Here is a 21,280-nt window from a genome sequence, read left to right as displayed (position 1 = left end):
CCGCAAGTGTAGAGGTTCATGAAGGATAGGTCCATCAGTAGTTACTACCCAGAATGACTAAACAGAGTATCCATGTACAAAGGAAGAATTCAGCCTCTGAATACAAGTGCCAGGAGGCAACTTTGGGAAGGCTTGATCTGGTTGACTACAATGTTAAGCAGGTTGCTGGACTAGATAGACCACTCACTGATTGGATCCAGCATGTTCTTTTTTGGGGGTGAGATATTCTAGCAGTTGTGAGGCAGATTTAATATTTCCAATAAGTGACACATTTTCCAATGTGATATCTGAGGCGTAGAGCATTATTTTGGGTCTCAAGGTTTACTTCTTTTATTTTAATTTGCACACATGCACAGTATTTAGTAATGGATCATGTTGGAAACACTTCTCGACTCATGGGCGTGCTCCTTTGTTGAAAAAGAGATCCAAGGCATACTCTTGTGCTTCTGCCTGTTGTCAGAGGTGAATGCAGGATTTCTGGGGGTCATGATAGACAGGCTTAAAGCATATCTTTAAGATCAAATATTGATCAGTTTCTCTGAACAGTGTTTTGTATTTGAAACTGTGGCAATTGGATTGATTTGTGATTTGGAAATAGGTAGTGCTAATCAGGAATGTTATCCTGTGGATTGGTTGGGGAGTATTTTACTCTTCCCTTTAGCCATTAACCTTGTTGGGATGCTTGTAAGAAAAGGAGAAGGAAAAGTCTTTCATAGAGAATTATCTTTTTCACTCAAGATCCTTGAGAGAGAGAGTTTGTGGAGCACACTGCCTACATTGTATAGTTCAGAACAGTCTCTGTCAGTTCTGTCGCATGTCAAGTCAGATGTCAACAGATTGACTTAAAGGATTCTGACAGCTGTTGGCAGATTCTCATTTTGATCTCATGGTTACAGATGGATAGCAAATGTTGAAAATTCTTTGCTTGGAAGATTTCAGTTCTTTTTCTGTTCCCTTGCAGCTTGTATAATAGTGAGATGGTAGCTACAAAGATTCTTCAATCTAGCAATAGCAATCCACAGAGAGTGATGTCAAAAGTGTTATTGACTGTCTTGATGTAGAAAACTCTTGTTCTCTGCATCTGAAAAGAATCTAGTGTGTGACCTTCTCTTACTGGAAGGATTAGGAGAGAATTTCAAGTCTGTAACTCTAAGGCCTTTTTTTTCTTTTCACTGTCTGTAGTAATCAAGACGATTATCAACTTGTTCGGAAACTCGGCCGGGGGAAATATAGTGAAGTCTTTGAGGCCATTAACATCACCAACAATGAGCGAGTGGTTGTGAAAATTCTGAAGGTGAGTTTTTGCTAGGTGTCTCTGAAGTGGTAGCAATGTTGTATAATCTTCCCTTCAGCTGTAATAGATTGTTCTTAATGTGCAAATCCTTAACTATTTGAGCACTCAGATTTAAAAGGGGAGTTGTATCTCTGTTTTTTAGTGATACTTTGGTGATCGTACTCTCTTCTTTCTGTCCTGGAAACCTAAAACTGGATCATAAAATCCTTTTTGTGAAGTAACAGAATCATGCCTTGTGTTTAAATAGTACCACATATGCTGGCTTCATGCAATAAAATAGTAAATGGTGGAGCCATCTGGGCAGAGCGGATATTAAGCTATGTTAACAGTACTGCAAAGACTTCATGGGAATTATTCAAGTAACTTTTCAGTGATTTGCAGTATCCTGATAAGAGCCTTGTCATAGACGACTACCTGGATGGAATTTGAACAAGCAAGCTTGGATGTTGCTCTTGGTAGTAATGTTTTTTAAAATTAAGAGATAAAATATATGCACAGCAAATAACGCCATAGCTATAGTCCAAATATAGATTGCAATAAAAGGGAAAAAAATCATTTACATACAGAGAAGTGTGACATTCAGCACTAGAAGACATATACTCAATGCCATCTATCAAGTAAGTCCATTTGTTAGAACCGCAACCATAGTTGAGGTAGTAATGTAATATATACTGATGCTTAGCTTAAAACGAGGTGAGAAGTGTATTTAGCACTAGATTGCATTTGGTTTATTTTAACAAAATATCAGACTTTAATGGCATGTTTAAAGATGAACAATTTTATTGTGCCAGATGCTTTAATGAGCCAGATCCCCTTTTCCCCCAAAGTGCATGAAATGTAGCAACCAGTTTGGCAGGGAGAAAGGGAGAGATATGCAGAGCAACAAATAGGAAGAGGACTGGGCTGGGGTGAGTTACCACATGAACAGGCCAAAACATAAGAGAAGCCATGTTGAATCAGGCAAATGTGTGTCACACAGCAGCCAAAATCCAGATGCCATCAAAAGGTCCACCAGCAGGGCCAGAACTCCAGAAGCTCTCCCCACTGCTGCCTTCCAAGCACCAAGAATACAGAGCATCACTGCCCCAGACATAAGTGCTCCATCTATACCATGTGGCTATAGCCGCTGATGGACCTCTGCTCTATGTATTTATCCAATCTCTTCTTGAAGCTGTCTTGAAGTGAATTCCATGTGTTAATGACTCTTTGGGTGAAGCAGTATTTCCTTTTATCTGGTCTAAGTCTACTGCTCATTCATTGAGTGCCCATGAGTTCGTTTATTGTCAGAAAAGGGGAAAAGCACTTTTTCTCTACCTTCTCTATCCCAGGCATACTTTTGTAAGCCTCTATCATGTCATACCGCAATAATTTCTCCAAACTAAAAAGCCCTAATCTCTTTAACCTTTTGTTATAAGGGAAGATATTCCATTTTAGTTGACCTTTTCTGCACCTTTTTAATGCTATATTTTTGAGGTGTGGTGACCAGAACTGTACACAGTATTCCAAATGAGGCCATCACATAGATTTATACAGGGGCAGATTTGTTTTCAGTCCCCTTCCTAATAGCTCCCAGCACAGCATTTGCCGTTTTTATTGCAATCTCACACTGCATCAATATCAACCATGACTCCAAGATCTTTCTCCTGGTCAGTTACTGCCAGTTCAGACCCCATCAATGTATATTAGGATTTTTGACTACAATGTGCATTGCTTTGCTCCTGACAATGTTGAACTTCATTTGCCACACTGATGCCCACTCTCCCAGCCTTGACATGTCTCTCTGGAGCATTTCATAGTCCTCCCTGGTTCTCACTGCCCTGAGCAACTTAGTGTCATCCAGGGTGGCTAACAACAGTTAAAAACAAACATAAAATATTAAAGAATAAAATATGTAATAAAAAATATCCATGCATATTACGATCATCAATCCACTCATTAAAAGTCCAAGATGGCAAGTTTCTGATTTCCAATATGTTAATTCAGTGAGATTGTCGAAGCTGTGGGATAATAGCCACCTCCCCATTAACTTGAAGTTGAGTTTGAACAGTTCGGTCTTACAGGCCCTGTAGAACTGTGACAGGTCCTGCAGGGCCCTGATGATTCAGGGAGGGCATTCCACAGAGTGGGGGGCCATTACCGAGAACGCTCTGGCTCTGGTGGTGGACAATCAAGCTTCTTTCGGTCCAGGGAAGAAGATTTTGCGACACTGAACATAGTGCTCTCTGGGGTACGTATGGGGAAAGGCGGTCCCGAAGGTAGACAGGTCCCAGGCCATATAGGGCTTTAAAGGTTATAACCAGCACATTGAAGTGAATCCAGAACGCCACAGGCAACTTGATTACCCTTGTTCACATGCTTGTTCATCCCCTCAAAGGTTAGCGAGACAAAAGAGTAAGTGACCATTCAGAGTGGGCATAGATCACTAGAACTCAGCTGTTCATAAATTAGCAAAGGAGAATATATCTGAATAGTGCACATAAACCTGAAAAGGACAGTTGCTTTTTGCAGTGTTTTAAGCACTGCCAATGCCTGTTGAACCAAGCCTCATAGTGTCAGATCTTCATATGAATTCCAGCTGCGCAGCTTCTCTCCTGAATCTCCTTTTGAACTTCTTCTGCTAAAATGTTGTCCAGGGAGACTGAAATACTTCCCTTTGGTTGTTGAGCATTTCTATTTTAAACATGTGGCTTGTCTCTCATCCGTTTTGCTTAGAGACTCTAGTTTGCCAAAGTGAACGGCTGAATGGCATTGCTGGCACATGGTAGCATCTATCGCATTAAAAGATGTGTGGGTGAATGAGCTGTTGGCAATATGATGAGTCCTGCAGTATTGTTGCTTGCGTAGATATGAGGGACGTCTATGTGGCAGGGGCTGGTGGCCACTGGTTAGTTTCTTTTTTGGGAAGGCCTGTTGATGCTGGAAGTTAGTTGTTCATTGAGAATCTGTCTGTATAACGAGGCCAGTACTGCTCTCCAAGGCCTCTGAGGAAGAAGGGATGGTCTTCCAAAAGTGACTTTATGTCCCTGGCAATGCACTGAAACATTTCTAGTGGTAATCTTTAGGTGATAAATGGCAGCAGTCTATCACTTTTTGTGCTGGGGCTGTCCTGTGGAAGAAGACTGCTGGGTTCCCATTTAGCCTTGTAAGGAATGCTGGGTGTAAACCCTACATGGACCTGTCCATTTCTTTGCTATCACTCAGAATTCAAGCTTGCTGTAATATCTTCTGAAAGAACCTCAGGTATGCATATATCTGAAATGAGACTTCTTGGCTCAATCATTAAGAGAATGAGCTATGAGCTAAGAAACCACAGCTTAAATCTCACATCAGTAGGTGGGCTTTGGCTTAGGCTCGGAAGCAATATGCACTGCAAGCATGCTGTAGAAATGTAGTTGTTCTTCACTGCTTCATTATTATTATTTTGCTAAAAACTTATGTTGGGAGAATTCAGTTACACCCTACAACTTATAAGCCTTATCTTGATAGCTGGTCCCAATTCCCCACATAGTACTAAGATCTCTGAAGAGGCAGCTTGAGGAGTTGAATGGGGAAAAGAAAACCATGGCGGCGGGGCAGTACAACAATATGAGAGATAGTAAATTCTATGTGGTTGGGAGCAGAGGAAGAGTAGGGTTGCTCCCTCCCATTGGGGACAGTAAAAAAAAAAAAAGGCAAATTAACATTTACAGGGTTTTTGCGTTTGCCATGGCAGCTTGTATGCATCTTAAATATTGATCTTTCAAGAGCAGTTCATGATGGTTTGGAAGGTTGATGCTTCTCCAGCTCTTATGAGAAGTGCTGGGGCTCAGTGTGTTCATTGGTTTATCTCAAAATATTTTGCAAGAGTAACGTGCTTATCTTGACCCCAATCAGGGAGGCTATTTTGAAATGTTACGCACAGTTAATTTCCTGGATTTGGTGTGATTCTGCAGTTTTGATAGTTTCCTGTTGCATTTCCTTAAGCTAGTAAGACAGGTCTCTGCTCCAAGGAGCTTACAGTCTGAAGCAGTGATGGGGAGATGACAGAGAGGCCTTGAATACGGGAGACTACAGTGGAGATAGCACTCTTGTAGCTACTCCATTGCACTGGTGGTGGCCATGCGATGCCAACATTTACTGCCCTCTGAGTGCTTCTGTTGGTGGTACATCTTGGGGTACAGTATGCCCTATATAGGATATTTTGTTAGATAACTCTTAGGCGTAAGTTGTATGCACCTTCCTGGGAGCGATTCCCTTTAAATGCAGTCTGTTTGCTCATTGCTCAGAGCTTGTTTCTGAGTAAGTGCATCTAGAAACTAGAGAGATTTTTTCTGGTCGGTTCATGCAAATGATCAAACCAGAATCCATATCCCAGGTTTTTGTCAAAGTCTATAGGTTCTAAATAGCTTTTCAGCACTTTGTATGTAGCTACCATCTTGCCTTTTGACTTAGTAGTAGAATCTAAGACATACATAACATCCAAAGTAGTGGATGTAGCATGATTATCTGGTCCAAAAATAGTAATCAACAGAGAGACTCACGGGGGAAGGGAAATCCCATCTCCCTCCGCAGGCTGCCTTTTCTTCTCTATCTCCACTTTTCTCTCCCTTTCCTATGCTTTCCCTCATTTGCTCTGGCTCCCATTCTTCCCCGCCCTACTGCCCCCACCTTCTTATTTGTTGCTACCTTCTCCTCCTAGTTCTTCTCTCAACCTACCATAGTCTCTGCATTTCCCCTCGCTCTCTCCTAACCCAGCTCCTGCTTTCAGCCACTCTATTAAAATTCAGTAGTACACAAAATAGTTTAAAAGCACCAAGATCTCTGAACACTAGCTTGTAGGTCATAATTTTCTGGGGTTTCTATGCAAACCCCAAATGACAGGCACAACCTCCTAACATAGTCTTGCAAGATATTGGCTCCTTTAAATTATTTTTTGCTAGTTAATCCTCCCCCACCCCTTAAATGTAAGATGCTTCTGTAAACTTGGAGATTCTTCTGGTTTGTAGAAGTGTTTGTCCTAGCCTTGGGGAGTCCCTTTGTGTGGATTTTTTTTATCCATGTGGTGGGACCACTCATTGCTATTAGATATAATTTATTTTTATGATATTTGTATTCAGCATTATCTCCTCGGACTCAAAGTAGCTAGCAAAGTAGCAAGTTGGAAATGCATAAATACATATAGCAGTTCATAAGCCAAATAAAAGCACAGTTAGCTCTGCCAGTTTATCCTCTGACAAACATTCTCTGAAATGACACCATTTTACAAACCTCCCTGAATATAGTAAGTGAAGACACTCTCCACACCTATTCTGTAAGCCATTGAAAGCACTGGCCAATACCACAGAAAAATTCTACAACCTGACTGTTGCTAGATGTACTAGCAGAGTTGTCTGAAGAACATGGCTGGTACAGGGGAAGTACATTAGGAGATGTGCTTCAATAAATATGAGATTTTTAGGCCGCGAAGGGCTTTAAAGGTTGATAAGCAGTAATTTGAATTGAGTCTGGAAACATATATGTAACCAGTGCAGTTGACCCAATGATAAAGTTTTATTTCACACCGTTGACAGCAGTTTCACTTCTGCGTTTTGTGCCAGTCCAAGTTTCTAACATGTCTTCAAAGGTAGCCCTGTGTAGAGCTTGTCATAGTAATCCAGTCTGGAAGTTAACAATAGCATGGAGGAAAAGAACGGCTCAGTTTGCAGAGAGTGTATGTGGGGGAAGGTAGTTTATGAGGGACATGTAACTGAAAGAGGGCAGTTTTAGCAACAGCATCAATTTGTTCGTTGATGGGTCTGGGTCCAGGGGCACCCTCATATTCTTAACTAAAACTTTCTTTAGTAGACCCTTAATTTCGTACTGACTAAACTACCTTCCCAGCCAGGATCACATCAGTTTTATCTGGATTGAATTTCAGTTTGTTTGCTCTCGCCTACTTGACCATGTCCTGAAGGCACTGGCCCAGGACTGTCACAGCTGGCTAACTTCTGTGTATTTTGGACAACCCACTCTGGATGATCTCAGCCAAAGGCTTAACATAAAGGTTAAGGTGCATGGGGGTCTCTACACCATAGGTTCCAACTAGCTGGTGCTGCTGCTTCTTAGAAACACTTTCCTTCCAATAAGAAAAGAACAATACCAACTTTACCTTTTACATCAGGCAATGGTTGTAGGTGATCCAGCAAAATATCACGGTTGTCCATGCTAGATGGTGTTGATAAATTTAATATCAGCATCGATAGATGGCTTTTCCTGGAGATCATCATTCAAGACCAATAGCGATGTTCTAGTCCCAAATCCAGGTGTGAAGCTAGACTGAAATGAGTCAGAATCAGATGTTTCTCCCGAAGAATCAGCAGTTGCTTTCCCATAACCTGCGCCATCACCTTGTTCCCAAAGGGGAGATGGGCCACAATTTGATGATTTCCCACATGCTGGCTATTCAGAGGCAGCATCTCAAAAAGTCTAATCACAGCTTCTTTCAGCTGTGAAGGAAATATCTCTTGAGAGAATGGCATATTAATAACCCTCCCTAGGAGAGTTTCCAGTTTCTCCCAGCATGATTTTAATAGCCAGGATGGCAAGGTTCCAGTACGAGGTAATTGGTTGTGCCACTACTGATGCATTGGGTCATGTTAATGCTTTTTGTGCCAGTGGTAAATAAGGTAAGATCTTCATCATCATAAATCTTTCTGTGCACTTATACTCAGATCAGTTCCTTCTTTCTATACTTTTTGAATTATTCTTTATACACAACACTGAATTATCCTACATAGGAAAAAAGCATGTGGGTAAAGACTTGGACCTTTCTGCAGTTACTCACTAGTTCCGTTAGCAGTGTGCATATAGGTGGAAGCAATTTTTGTGAAAACTGTTGTGATGAATGCGCCATTAGATAAGTAAGTAATCATAAATTCATTGTTTAACTCAATTAGGAGCTCCCTTTGTGGGATAAACCCAGTGTGTACTGTAAAATTGAAAAAGTGTGGGATAGTTGAAAGTTGGAAAAGTTAGATGGCAGCCTGCAATTTGTTATAAATAAGTGAAGGCTATTTTGAGTGAAGCATATAGTTTCAGTAAGTAGCTTTGTTCATCTGCAGTAGATTTGAGTCCATTAGCACCTCAAGAGACCCACAAGATTTGGGGGGTCATGAGCTTTCGAGAGTCAGTACTCATGAAGAGAGCTTTGATTCTCGAAAGCTCATATGCCTCCCCCAAATGTTGTTGGTCTCTAAGGTGCTACTGGACTCAGATCTGGATTTATGCATGTTATATGTACTTTTGTAAGGAAGCTAAGATTGTCAATGGCATGCTTGCCTCTCTTGTCCATAACCATATTTAGTAGCACTATCCTAAAATGTACCTTTTCCCATCCTTTCCATGGATGTTAAGAGAAGCAGACTTTTATGGAGAATCGCCATTGATCCAATTTGACTGTTTAATGCCACCCCAAGAACCTGATGGTTGAAGGATAGTGTGCAAATCCTTTTGAGTAATTAATGACGATGTCTGACATGGCTTGTTACTTCTGTTCTGCATTTCCTTCTAACTTGAGTGTTAGCAGCTCGTAAATAAAACCAGCTTCTGTAATGTGTGAAAGACAGAAAGAGAGTGCTGCTTGAACTTATACCAGAATCTCTTTCTAGAAGTATTATTGGAAAAGCTGTGGAATGGGCCACTGCAATCCTTTCTATCTTAGAGAAGCTGACAGGGAATGAAACTGGCATGTAGACTTGTATAGGTACCAGTGCTCCTTCAGTCTTACCTGGATTTGGCTGCAGCTTTAGACCCTGCAAATTTTGTTATTAAGAGTCAGTGTAGAATAGTTATCAGAGTGTCAGTGTAGAACTGGGGAAGAACATGATCTGGATTCCCCACTCAACAATGGAGCTTGCTGGATGACCTTGGGCTAGTAATGCTCAGTCTAATGTACCTGAGGATAAAGTTAACTCAGAGACTCAAAGTGGTACATAATTCCACAGTTTGGTTATTATCAGGAACTAGATGGTTCATAAATATTACTCCTATATTGCTCTCACCCCATTAGTGCTCATCGGTTTCTGAGTTTGGTTCAAGGTACTGGTTATTGCATACAAAGCCCTTCATGGCCATTGTCCCTTATATCTGCAGGAACACCTCTCCCTTTGTGTTCCGCCATGACAGCTTCGCTCATCTGGGCAGAGCTTCCTGCAGGTGCAACTCTGCAAATGGGCAAGATGAACAGCTGCCTACACATGCACATTCTCTGTTGTGGCCTTCAGTTTGCAAAATGACCTGCCTGAGGTCAGGAAAGCTTTCACACTTGTATCATTCCACAAACTATGTAAAATATCATTGTTCGGGAGTGCATTTTTAGAATGTTGATAGGACTATTATTAAGACAGAATGGTTCAGGAAAATTCTGTGGTAAGGGATAATAGACTGTTTGGTAGTTGTCTTTTTTTTTAACGGATACTAAAACCTTTATTAGGCATTTGTTGATAAGAATCCAGATAATAGGAGGTAGGAGGCAATACAATTATATTATAAAAGAAGATGCCATTTAAAACTATAAATATCTAAATTTAGTATAAAATCAAGGATGGGCTAAAAAAAAAGTTCCTGTCAATACTTTGTTTCTTCCCAAATCCAATAAACCCATCCTGCTCAGTTTGATTATTGCCTAACAGTGAAAATAAACAAGGAAATAATAATATTCATTGAGACATGCATACGATTAGAGTAAAGGCATATTTGTTTAAAGTTTGAACAGCACAGATCTTACTTTCCAACTTTGCTGAGAATTCTCAGCCTCGGTTAGTATCAATACTGGAGGAGGGGGCAATAAACTGAAAAGTAAGATGAGATGGGATTGGAAGATTGGAGAGGGAGGTTTGGTTTTGTCAAGTCACAGTTGACCTGTGACAACCCTATTAGCTTTTCAAGACAAGAGACACTCAGAGGTGGTTTGCCATTGCCTCCCTCTGTCTAGTGACCCTGGTATTCCTTGGCCATCTCCCATCCAGATACTAATAAGGGCTGACCCTTCCACGGTCTGATGAGATGGGGCCTGGCCTATCCAGGTCAGGGTGGATGGACTACACTACTGCATGTATGTGTGCTTTGAATCTTGGTGAGAAAGGTGGACTTTAAATAATATAAACAAAATCAGAGGATAATTTTGCTGCCTCAAGTTCCTTGGTGGAAAGGTGGATAAAAATGTGATAGGTTGATACCTGTTGAGACTGTCTGCAGTCTCACCTGATTTGAATGTAAAGAAGAGGGTTGGGTGGCACCCAGCTATAAATCTGTATATCCCCCAGCAACTAGCATCACGTATGAGGGGGAAACAGAACCTTGGGTAATTTACAAGATAGATGCTATCTTATAAAGTAGAGCTCGATTGGAGACCAGTAGCGCCTCAGAGAGCAGCAAGATTTCTGTGGTATAAGTAAGCTTTTGAGAGTCAAAGCTTCTTTCATCAGGAGCCTTGACTCTCTGAATCTTAAAACCTGGAAATCTCGTTGGCCTCTAAGTGCAACTGGACTTGAATCTAGCTCTTTTACCACAGACCAACATGTCTGCCCACCTGAAACTAATGTGCTGTTTAAAAAAAGTAGAACAACCTGTTCAGCTTTAATTTGGCAAGTGCCCAGATGTCCAAATAAAAGGGTTTCACCTTCCCTCTCATCTTCTCTAGCAGGGAAAACAAAGCCGTTTCTGTCCCCAAACCATGTTGCAATCAGCATAATCCAGGAATGTCTGGATTGTAGTTGGAGATTATCAGACAGCAGCCTGGAGGGTTTCTTTAGGAGTGGTCTCATGACTGACTTCTTCAAGCGTGGGATTATCCAACTAGCCCCTCCTTTTCAGTATCAAGCCTTCTTTTAGCCCTGTCTACCTCATTTCAACAAGAAACAGTATTTACATTGCATTCAGCCTGAAATCCAGGGCAGGGAATATGTGAACAGTTTTGTCCCTAAAGTCACAGAAGGCTGTCCCAGGTTCATCCTTAGCCCTAAGGGTTCATGTGATGGGGATATTTCACCACCTGGAAAAGCAGATGCTGCAGTGGCAAAGAAGTAATTTTGCTTCAGTGTCACAGACCACAAGCCTGTTTCACTGGAATACCAGAGAGCTGAGCTGGCTTTTGGTCAGCAGGAGAAGGCTTGTAGGGAAAAGGTATGTCAGTGGCTTGACTGTGTTTCCACATTCCGGAGACAGAGAGCACCAAAAGAACTGTCAGTGTTTATGAGCTAGAATGCATTGCTAAATGTCAGCTAACGTGTCTGTCTCGTAGACACACACTTACTTATAGAAAGCAGCCTGTGTGTGTCTCTTTGCTTAGATATCAGAGTTCATTGACAAGCAGAAATCAGGGTACCATACATATTGTGCCAAAAAAAGTGCTAATAACCTGGAATAATGAGCACACCCGTTCTTGGATTTGTTTGGTAGTATCATCAGTGTTAAAGGGGTAGGCATTTAAGATATATTTTAAACTTTTATTGTAGTCATGCTAACAGAACTGTTTTTAAACATTTTGAGGGGCGATCTGGTGATAAATCATACAGATTTTTAATAGGCTGGCTTGTATAAGTCAACTGACTGCTTGCAGGGCTGGATTTGAGGGGGGTGCTTGCCCCAGGCGCCACCAGAGGAGGGAAGGCACCAAATTGGGTATGGAGTCCATTCTATCTATGGGCCCGTAAGGGGAAATCATTTTTTAATTTTGCCCCTCCTCAAAAAACATGTAGATCCGGTCCTGCTGCTTGGTAAAATCAGTTGATAGCCCAAGATGACAATGTTGCCTCATTCAGGAATGCTGCTGTTTATGTGGCAGCTTGTTGTATTAATTTATTTTTACTCTGGAGTTCATTAAGCAGAGGATCCACACTGGAGACTACATACCAGGGCTCACAGTAATAGCAGCCCCTCCCTCCCCCAAGTCATCCGTTCTTTCCAGGTTCAGGTGAGGGAACAACAAAGGGGTCAGAACTGGGATCCACCTAGTAGCTCAGTAGGGGAAAGTACTGACATGGGAAACATATCTGAAGAAGTGAGCTGTAACTCACAAATGCTCACACCCTACCACAAATTTTGTTAGACTTTAAGATGTTGCTGGTTTCTTCGTCTGTAGCAGTAGAAAAGATTAACACAGCTGCCGTTCTTGAGAAGTCAGTGGTCAGAATCCCATCATAGCAAGAGAGTGATCACGAGGCAGAGTCTGGCCCAGCAACAGTGTTGTCAGCTGCCAAAAAGAAGATAACCCATTCCTCCTACTCCAGAGAGCACTTCCTATCCACATAGCCACAGCATAACAGCAGCCATTAAAAACAGTTGTCTGTTACCTGTTCATTCCTTCTGTACACGGCAGAGGGTGACTGGTGCCAGCTATCCCCTTTCTCCCACATTGAGCAACCCTGCTCTACATTGGACAGCCTTTGGCACAGGGGTGGCCAAACTTGCTTAATGTAAGAACCACAAGACATGAATATCAGATGCTTGAGAGCTGCAATACATGAACATCAGATGCTTGAGAGCTGGAAGGAAGGAAGGAAAATAGATGGGGGAGGGAGATGGAGGTAGAAAGAAAGCAACTTTAACTTTAAATGCACTCCAAGCCGTTGGCTTGGCTTGGAGAAGTGATTTAAAGAGACAAATGCCTTCTCCAAGCTGGCCAACGGGGCAGTGGAGGCTTCAAGAGCCACACAATATGTGTGAAAGAGCCACATGAGGTTCCTGAGACACAGCTTAGCCATCTCTGCTTTGGTAAGACAAGCTAATTGCCACAGTGAATATTAATTAAGAACTGATCCCTGACTGGGGTGTCATTCATTTGCTGACCCAGGATTGAGTTAGCTCCTTGTCTGTCTCTATGCTTTTCTTCTCTTTACTGTGCTGCCACCATGGTACTCTCAGGCATAAACCCTCCTTAAGGCAGAAGTCTGGTCTTTCCCAATTGTTCTGGCCTATTCTACTTTTACCCTGTTTTTTTCTCCCCAAAAGGGGACCAAAGTGGCTTATATTGTTTTCCTCTTCTCCTTTAAGCCTCACAATGATCCTCTGAGATAAAGCTGAGAGTGTGTGACTGGCCCAAGGTTATTCAGCAGCTTCTATATAAGGGATTGAGAGAGGTGATGTGGGAGGGAAAGCTGGGGATGCTGAGATGGGTGTTATCTTCTGTTCCCAAGCTACCCTTTGGGTTAGTCTTTCAGATAAGGCTTAATGGGATTGAAGTGGTGAATGGGTTCAGGAGGTTTGATCATGGGAGGGGTGCTGGCTTTGGGAGTGCTTTCCATATGTCCAATCTCTTTTCTAGCCTCAAGTTTTGTGAAAGAAGAGGTTCTTCTCCCTTCTCCCACACTGAATTCTGTTTAAATGAAGTGGAATGCAAAGGATTATAAAACTTACCATATGTTTAGTCATGGTGGAAGAGGAAGATACTGATTTGGCTTGCATAACTGAAACCAGTGGTATGCTGTCTCAGATAGTTCCAGCCAAATATGTAGTCCTCCTTCAGCCCTTAACCTGGGCGATGGTGGGGAAGTTGCTGTGATTACATTTGTCTCTTCTTGGCACAGGTTCTCTGTGCAAACAGCTGCCAGTCTTGATTGTACCTTGTGGTGGGGATCAGAGACAGTGTAGGGCTTTTGTTGATGTATAATCCACGCAGCTCCCTGTTGAGTGCCCTGGCTGATGATCCTTCCCCAGTGGATGATGGATGGACTCTTACAGATAGCAGGTGTCTGTGAATGTTATAGAAATACTTTCCAGAAAATGTTGGTATAGTTACTCACAGAGTTCATTAATAGGGTAGTCATATTTCCCCCCAGTAGAAGATCTGTTGTTTTCCAAGTTGTTGCTAGAGAAAATGGGAGAATAGACTGTGTTGCTGCGAAGTTGCTAATGGATGACTGTTCTATTTGTCTCTTTCCCAGTCCGGGAGTGGCATCCTTGCCAATGACCTGTGTGCACATCAGGTTGCCAGCCTTGCATCCATCCAGATTAAATTGCTGAGTGCAAACTAACACTGAAAGAAATCTCACTTCTAATCACTCTTGTGTATTTAAGCCAGTGAAGAAAAAGAAAATAAAACGAGAAGTTAAGATTTTGGAGAACTTGCGAGGTGGCACCAACATCATCAAACTGGTTGACACAGTCAAGGATCCAGTGGTATGTGCTTATATGACCCTCCTTTCTGTATGTGTGTGTGATAACTGTGTGTGTTTCATTATTGTTTTTAATTGGTTTTTATACTTTGTACTGAAAAGCTTGTTTTTTTAAATTGTCCTCTACCTAGAGGAACCTCCTAAAGTGGATGAAAAGATGGCATTAAAAATATTTAAATAAATATGTGTTAGGGATATTTGGGGTTTTTTGGCTTAAGTTCATAAGTGGGTTATGGGATCAACATTTACTATTCAGCATTTACTATTCAGCTGAATGTTGTAGATGTAGCATTTCAGGTTGGGTTTGATTTCTTAATATAAAGTTTGCTGTTTTACATTTTTTTTAATCTACCAGTGAGTAGATTAGAGTCGGATAATGGCCAAATAAATTGGAGTGTTTTATCTCCTTGTAGTTAAGTGGAGAAAGTGAAGTTCTACTAGCACTTCCTAATTAATGTTGTGAGCTATATCCAGTGGAAACCTAGAATAACTGGGAAGTTTATAGAAGGATGTGGCTAAGCCATAACTTTTTTCTTACCTTACAGTCAAAGACTCCAGCTTTAGTATTTGAATACATCAATAATACAGATTTTAAGGTGAGTCTTTTTGCCCTTTATTTCTCCTGTGTGGGGGGAAGTCATCCACAATTCAAAAATAACAATAATAAAATACATATTGTAGAACCAGGTATATAGTAGGAAGAATACATGTGCCATCTGGGATGCTGCAACTGAGGGCCAAACTACAAGTGATGATGGGCATGGATCTGTCCTGTGGCTGCCAATTCCATTTTCAAGCATTTATAGCCTTTTAAAAATTGTCTCGGGGCCCTGATCCAGAATGGGGTTACAGTTTAGCAACTCCCAAGAGCTCTTGTTACCCCCTTCACCTTTTCAAGTGGAGAAATAGCCCCTCCCCCCACTGTTTCTATACTTGGGAAAGCATGGGGAAAAGGAGGGGGGGGACAAGGCCTGCTGGGGCTAGTGCACCAGCCCTCAAATTGAGTATCCAGCATGTATATTTTAAGTATTGGTGGGGGAAAAATCCTTATCCTGGCACATCCCAGTTATTAATCCCACTTTGCCTTACTCTAAACTAACTGGAGCTTCCAGTCTCTAGGAGCAGCCCATGTAGGGCACATTGCAGTAATTAATCTGCAAGTCATAAGAGAAGACTGGCCATGCCATCTTCCTTACTAAGAGGCAATAGCTGGCACACCGATCTAAGCTGGCAGACCCAAGATATAAAACAGATGTAACGGGCCCCCAATCTGCAGACATCCTTATCTAGAAGGGAGAACAACCCTGCCTTTTTAGGCCACCTAGCAATGATTCTTCTGTCTTGTCTGGATCAAGCTTCAATTTATTGACCCTCATCTAGCTCAGTTTTGTGGAAGAATGAACTGTGCAGCACCTCAGATGTTAGCATAATGGTTTGTAGAAACCTGTATTTCTTTTCTGCTGTTGTGGTGCAGCTTCAGTGGATGTGGTGCAAGAGAAAAGTATATTTAATTTTCCAGCTGGTCTGTCTTGATGTAGCAACAGTTGCTATATTTCCAAGCTAATCTTGCTGCTGTAATACTCCGTTTACAGCAGTATTGGTATGCCTGGTATGGTATGCCTGGATTCTTCTTTGTGTAGAATATCTATAGAAACGCTGCTGTGAAGAAAGGTGATTTAGGTGTGGGATGGCAAGACTTGAGAGGGAAAGTCTTCCTCCTGACCAGTAGATATTGTTGATGTATTTGAGACTAAAAAAACCAAAGCAGCTGCTGTGACTCCTCTTTTCTCCCCTTTTGTTATTTTGGTGATAAAAACCTGCAGAAAGCTCTTCCATGGTATGTGCATCTGAGGAGGCAAGAACTGACTTACGAAAGTTTAAGTTGGATTCAGCTTTGTAGGTGTTTAAGATACCACTGGACTTCACTTGTATTTTGCTGCATGAGACTAGAGATCTAAAATTTCCAGAAAATTTGGAGTCTTGGGGGGGATGTGTGTTCCCCCCATTTTTTGCCAGGAAAAACTGGAGATTGGTGAGGGGGAGTGAAATATATGCAATACTTACTGTTCTATCAAAGGAAAAATAAATTTTACTGCTTTAATGACATGAAATGTATCGTTTATAACGTAGCATAAAATTGCAATATTTGCCATATTGATGGGGTTTAAAAATTATAAATGCCTTAGTTTTCTACAAGAAAAACTGCAAATATACTCAGTTCCCGAGAGAAAATTACAAGCTGACACACCCTCTGCTACCTTAACACATGTACTTAGTTCCCATTAGAAGCTGTCTTCCTTCTGTGGCTACTGGTTAGAGAGCTCAGTTCTCCATAAAACTTTCACAGTTTTTCTTTTAGGCTTTGGTTCTGTCCCACCTCTTTAAGGGTTCTGCCCCGCCTCTTCCTGATCTTTTTTTTCCATTGTAGCAAGATAAAGCAGTAAGCTACTTGTTACCCAATCTGTGGTTATAACAGTGGTTTGAAGGAGAGATCGAAAGGTCTAACCACAAGAGAAAGGTCAGGTTTAAAGGACAATAGAAGGCAATGAAGCCCTGCATACTCCCCTCATGAAGATTAGGTATACTTCTAGGTGCAGAAATTCATCGATTTAAGAACTGTCTTGTCTTCAAAGCATATCTCTCATTCTAAATGAGAAAATATTCTATAGGAGGTGAGGTTTTTTCAGTACTCCCCAAAATTTTCAGAAAAAACAAGGCCTTGGGACATTTCCCCCCGTTTTCCCCCCTAGGCATTCAGATCTTTACAATAGACTAAGAGAGCTGTTACCATGGAATTCTTATGACTAGTGAAAAACAGAATTAAACATGGTTTTTCTTACAAATGTTTAATACGTTCAGTAAATTTCACATAGAGTGCTTTGTTGGAAGTATATAGGAGGCTGTGCAACAAATGACAATCCTTGTCTGTTTGGCTTTCATATAAATACATGTAACGTTAAAAAGGAGTCGTGGGACACTTTAATATACATATTGAATCTGGCCAGGAAAGTTATTTAGTACTGCATCTGCAGGCATATTTTTGCCTCTTAGTCAAAGTTCTAAGATGATCTTAAGATGGAGAAAGAAATCCAGGAGACAGCCATATACATGAAAGTGTTAAAATAGACTATTGTAGTTCCCCGTAAGCAGGACAGATGCGCTATATATTTATGTTATCTATTTGTTACTTATAGTCTGTCTTTTTTACCGAGATTCCAGACAGATTACACAGTGTAAGTCAATGCAGTGAGTAGAATGAGACATCTAATAAGCAATGTAATAGGACTAGGATTACAGAAATCTGAAACAAGCATAAATATTAGACGTGGTATGTTAAGCAATTAAAAATGCTATTGCATAAGTAGAAAACAAAGCAGTGAGTAAGAAAATATGTATAGCAAACAGATAATACATGCTAAACACAATTGGATAGTCCACAGTCCTGTTCCCTTTATTAAACACCTTCCTGACCCATTCTTTTATAATATAGCTTTATTACCTTTCCAAAAAATGCCCTCCTGAAAATTCTGTTCAACATAGTTTGTGGAATGATACAAGTGTGGGAGCTTTCCTGGCCTCCTCAGGCAGGCCTTCCGCAAGGTGAGGGCCACAGTAGAGAATATACATGTATGGGCAGCTGATTGCCTTGCCTATTTGCAGGGTGGCCATGTAGATGAGCACAGCATTTGTGATGAAGCATAGAAGAGGTGTTCCTGAAGGTCCAGGATCATAGAGGGTGTTGTTTGTAATAGCCAGTATCTTGAATTGAACTTGGTAACTGATAGGTAGCCTATGGACAATACTCCCTCTAAGCTGTGGAGTCTTGTGAACAAAAACTCTGCTTTGTGAGCTACTGGTATTAAAGTTGTGAGCTACTGCATAAAATAGTTTGCTCTAAGGACATTTTTCCTGAGCTAAGACAAAAATGTTTCAGCCAGAGGCTAAAAAACTGTGAGCTAGCTCACACTAACTCAGCTTAGAGGGAACACTACCCATGGAGTAACTGCAAAGTAGGTTAATATGCATGCACCCACTAGCTCCTCATAATAACTGAGCTGTAGTACTCTGTACCCACCAAAGTCTCCAAATTCACTTCATGGGCAGATTCACATAGACTGCATTACAGTAGTCAGACTCTAGTCTCAGTGTTACTGTGGCATGGATTCATGTGGCCAGATTATCCGAGACAAGGTAGGGGGCCCTGTGCTAAATAAAGTTGGAAGAAATTGTTTTTGCAGTTGTATTAACTTCTCCAACAGTGATGCTGGGTTCATTATAGCCTCTTAAGTGCTTTGCTGTGTCAGCAAGGGTCAGTTGAACCTTATCAAAAGTGGGAAGCGTAATGTCCTTCAAGACTGACTTGTCAGGGTTCAGTTTCTGTTCTGGTCATTTAACCTCCCTGTCCTAGATGACCCAGGCTAGCCCAGTTGTGTCAGATCTTAGAAGGTGAGTGAGAGGTTGGGCCCAGTTAGTAAGCAAGTCTGGGGTTGCTATGCAGAGCTAAATAATGGCAAACCACCTCTGAATGTCTCTTACCTTCAAAACTCTAAAGTTCATTGTAAGTCAGCTGTGATTTGATGGCAATTTCCACCACCAGTCATTTAATCATATGGAACCCTGGAGTTGATCTGCCGCTATTCTCTTAACTTGCTTGCCTTGAAAGGGCAGGTTAGAGATTGGGTGATAACTGGCCATTTTTCTGTACAGATGTTTGTTTTTTAAACAATAGACTGATAACCGCCTGAGTGATAGAGGGAAGGCACCAGAGTCAATGACTTAATTTATGAACATCAGAAATTCATTATTGTAGCCTTTACTTCAAGTCATGAGAAATTTGCAGAAATGATCAATTATCTCCAAGCTGCAATTGTCTCCGGGCCCCCTGGAAGCATCTTGCTAGGAACTGGAAGGAAACAGGGTACTAGGCTTGATGGACCTTTGGTCTGATCCAGCAGGGTTCTGATGTTTATGTGCTTACATGGAGAACAAGCTTATTTTATTCTCCCAGTCATAGTGTGCAACTCTCCTTTTGTTACAGGGAAGAGCTGTGTGCTGCTTGTACAAACCGGCATAGTGTGCAAGAATGATCCTGTTTTCAGTATTGCATTGCACATTTCAGGTGTGGGTCAGAAGGTATATGTACATTGTGGGGGTCTAATTTATGAATCACCACTGGGCACCCATGGTCTTTGATCTGTTGCTGCTAAAAGCTGGGACATGGGACCACTCTTGAATAACAGGGAATCATAGAGTTGGAAGGGACCTCCAGGGTCATCTAGTCCAACCCCCTGCACAATGCAGGAAATTCACAAATACCTCATGGCAAATACCTGAGGTCATCATTTCTCTGAAAATTCTGTAATTACCATTTGCCCCTGTCGCACTTAGCAGGTGGGACTCTTTCCTCACCCCCATCCATGGAAATCCAGAAGAGCAGGGCTGAAGCACCAAACGCCAGCACTGAACTTGAAAGTGAAATTAATGTTATCTTGGGGGTGTGTGGCAGACTGAACATAACTGTTAAGTAGGTGTTTGTGCAGTTTTCTATGAAGGCTTCCCCTTCTAGATTATTTTCACCTAATTTATATACCACCTCTCTCATTGAGGACCCAAAGTGGCTTATATTGTTCCCTTCTCCATTTTATCATTGCAGCAACCCTATGAGGTGAGCTAGTTTGAGAGCTATGTGACTGACCTAAGGTCCCCCTGCATGGCTCCATAACAGAGTGAGGAGTGGACCTTGACCCCCCCAAATCATAGCCTGACAGTCTTAACTGCTATACCAGGTTGGCTCTCTAACAAGAGTTTGGACATCCCAAGTTGTAGTCTTGTGTTTTGATTTTCTGGCACTTTCTTTTAACACCATTACAGTACTGCTCAAAACCATTCAGGTCCTGAGGAAATCATTGTATTTGAACAGGATGAGCCAATGAAAGATGATTGCCTTTCACCAACTTTGGAAGCAGGTCTATAAAATCTCAGGATGAAAGTTCAGTAGCAAGTATAAAAGAACACAAATAGGACATTAAAAGCAGTACCATTTTCTCATTAGCTGCTACCTTTCTATCCCAGGGTAGAACTTTAATTGGTCACTACAGCCATGCAGCAGAATATCAGAGTTGGAAAAGTAATTAACAGTCTTAAGTGAGAGGAGGGCACAACAGAGATTGTTATACCATTGGGTGAAATAGAATTGAAAGCACACCTGCAATTCCCCTCATGTTGGCCACTGCGAACTTTAAATCTTGCTTTATAAAGGACCTTCAGAAATTGTTTGCCTGTGGGATTCAGTTGATTACTGCATGAGTGATTATTGCATGAGTGCCTTGGAGACCAATGATTCCAGCTGGAAACCTTTGTGTTTTGTACATTTATGCTGTGTTTATTCTGTTTTAAACTGTTTTGTTTATATTGACCTGTGGATATGTTTTTATTCTTCCTTTTGTGATCAGCCTTGAGCCTGCTTGTAGGCAGGGCGGAATATAAATATAAATAATAAATTAATAATATTTGGGATAATGGAATAATAACAGCAGCATTAAAATCTCCAGCCAGCAGTGAAGTAAGAAAAACGTTAGTGCTCTGTTTTTGAACTTCTACTAGCTGTAATATTTGGAACTCTTAGGAGGTGTATATATAAATTCAGGACTCCATGAGGAACACTCAGCCTTACCTTAACCAAGCCAGGGAAAAATGGCATTGGGGAAGTTTAATTAGTTTGTATTGAAAGTCTCAGTTTTAAGCTAATGAAAATGGCTCCCCACCCACAAACATTTTGCCGGAGAGGTCTATGTTTGGGGTCCCAAAATCTTCCTAAGATTGCTGGACTGAAAGAAGTTTGATTATCCATCACCAG

General features: G+C 41.4%; 1 protein-coding gene across 2 annotated transcripts in view; it reads left to right on the top strand.

Moving 5' to 3' along the window:
- The window catches only part of CSNK2A2 (casein kinase 2 alpha 2), a 44,178-nt gene that overhangs the window by 1,129 nt on the left and 21,769 nt on the right, over positions 1-21,280 (top strand). For both annotated transcript variants that reach the window (XM_060254336.1, XM_060254335.1), the window contains exons 2-4: positions 1,183-1,294; positions 14,327-14,428; positions 14,970-15,020. In XM_060254336.1, the coding sequence (XP_060110319.1) occupies positions 1,183-1,294; positions 14,327-14,428; positions 14,970-15,020 (265 nt within the window). The remainder of the gene's footprint in view (positions 1-1,182; positions 1,295-14,326; positions 14,429-14,969; positions 15,021-21,280) is intronic.

The sequence above is a fragment of the Heteronotia binoei genome, chromosome 14, assembly GCF_032191835.1.
Source record: "Heteronotia binoei isolate CCM8104 ecotype False Entrance Well chromosome 14, APGP_CSIRO_Hbin_v1, whole genome shotgun sequence".
Taxonomy (NCBI): domain Eukaryota; kingdom Metazoa; phylum Chordata; class Lepidosauria; order Squamata; family Gekkonidae; genus Heteronotia; species Heteronotia binoei.
This window is presented reverse-complemented; position numbering and strand designations above follow the sequence as displayed.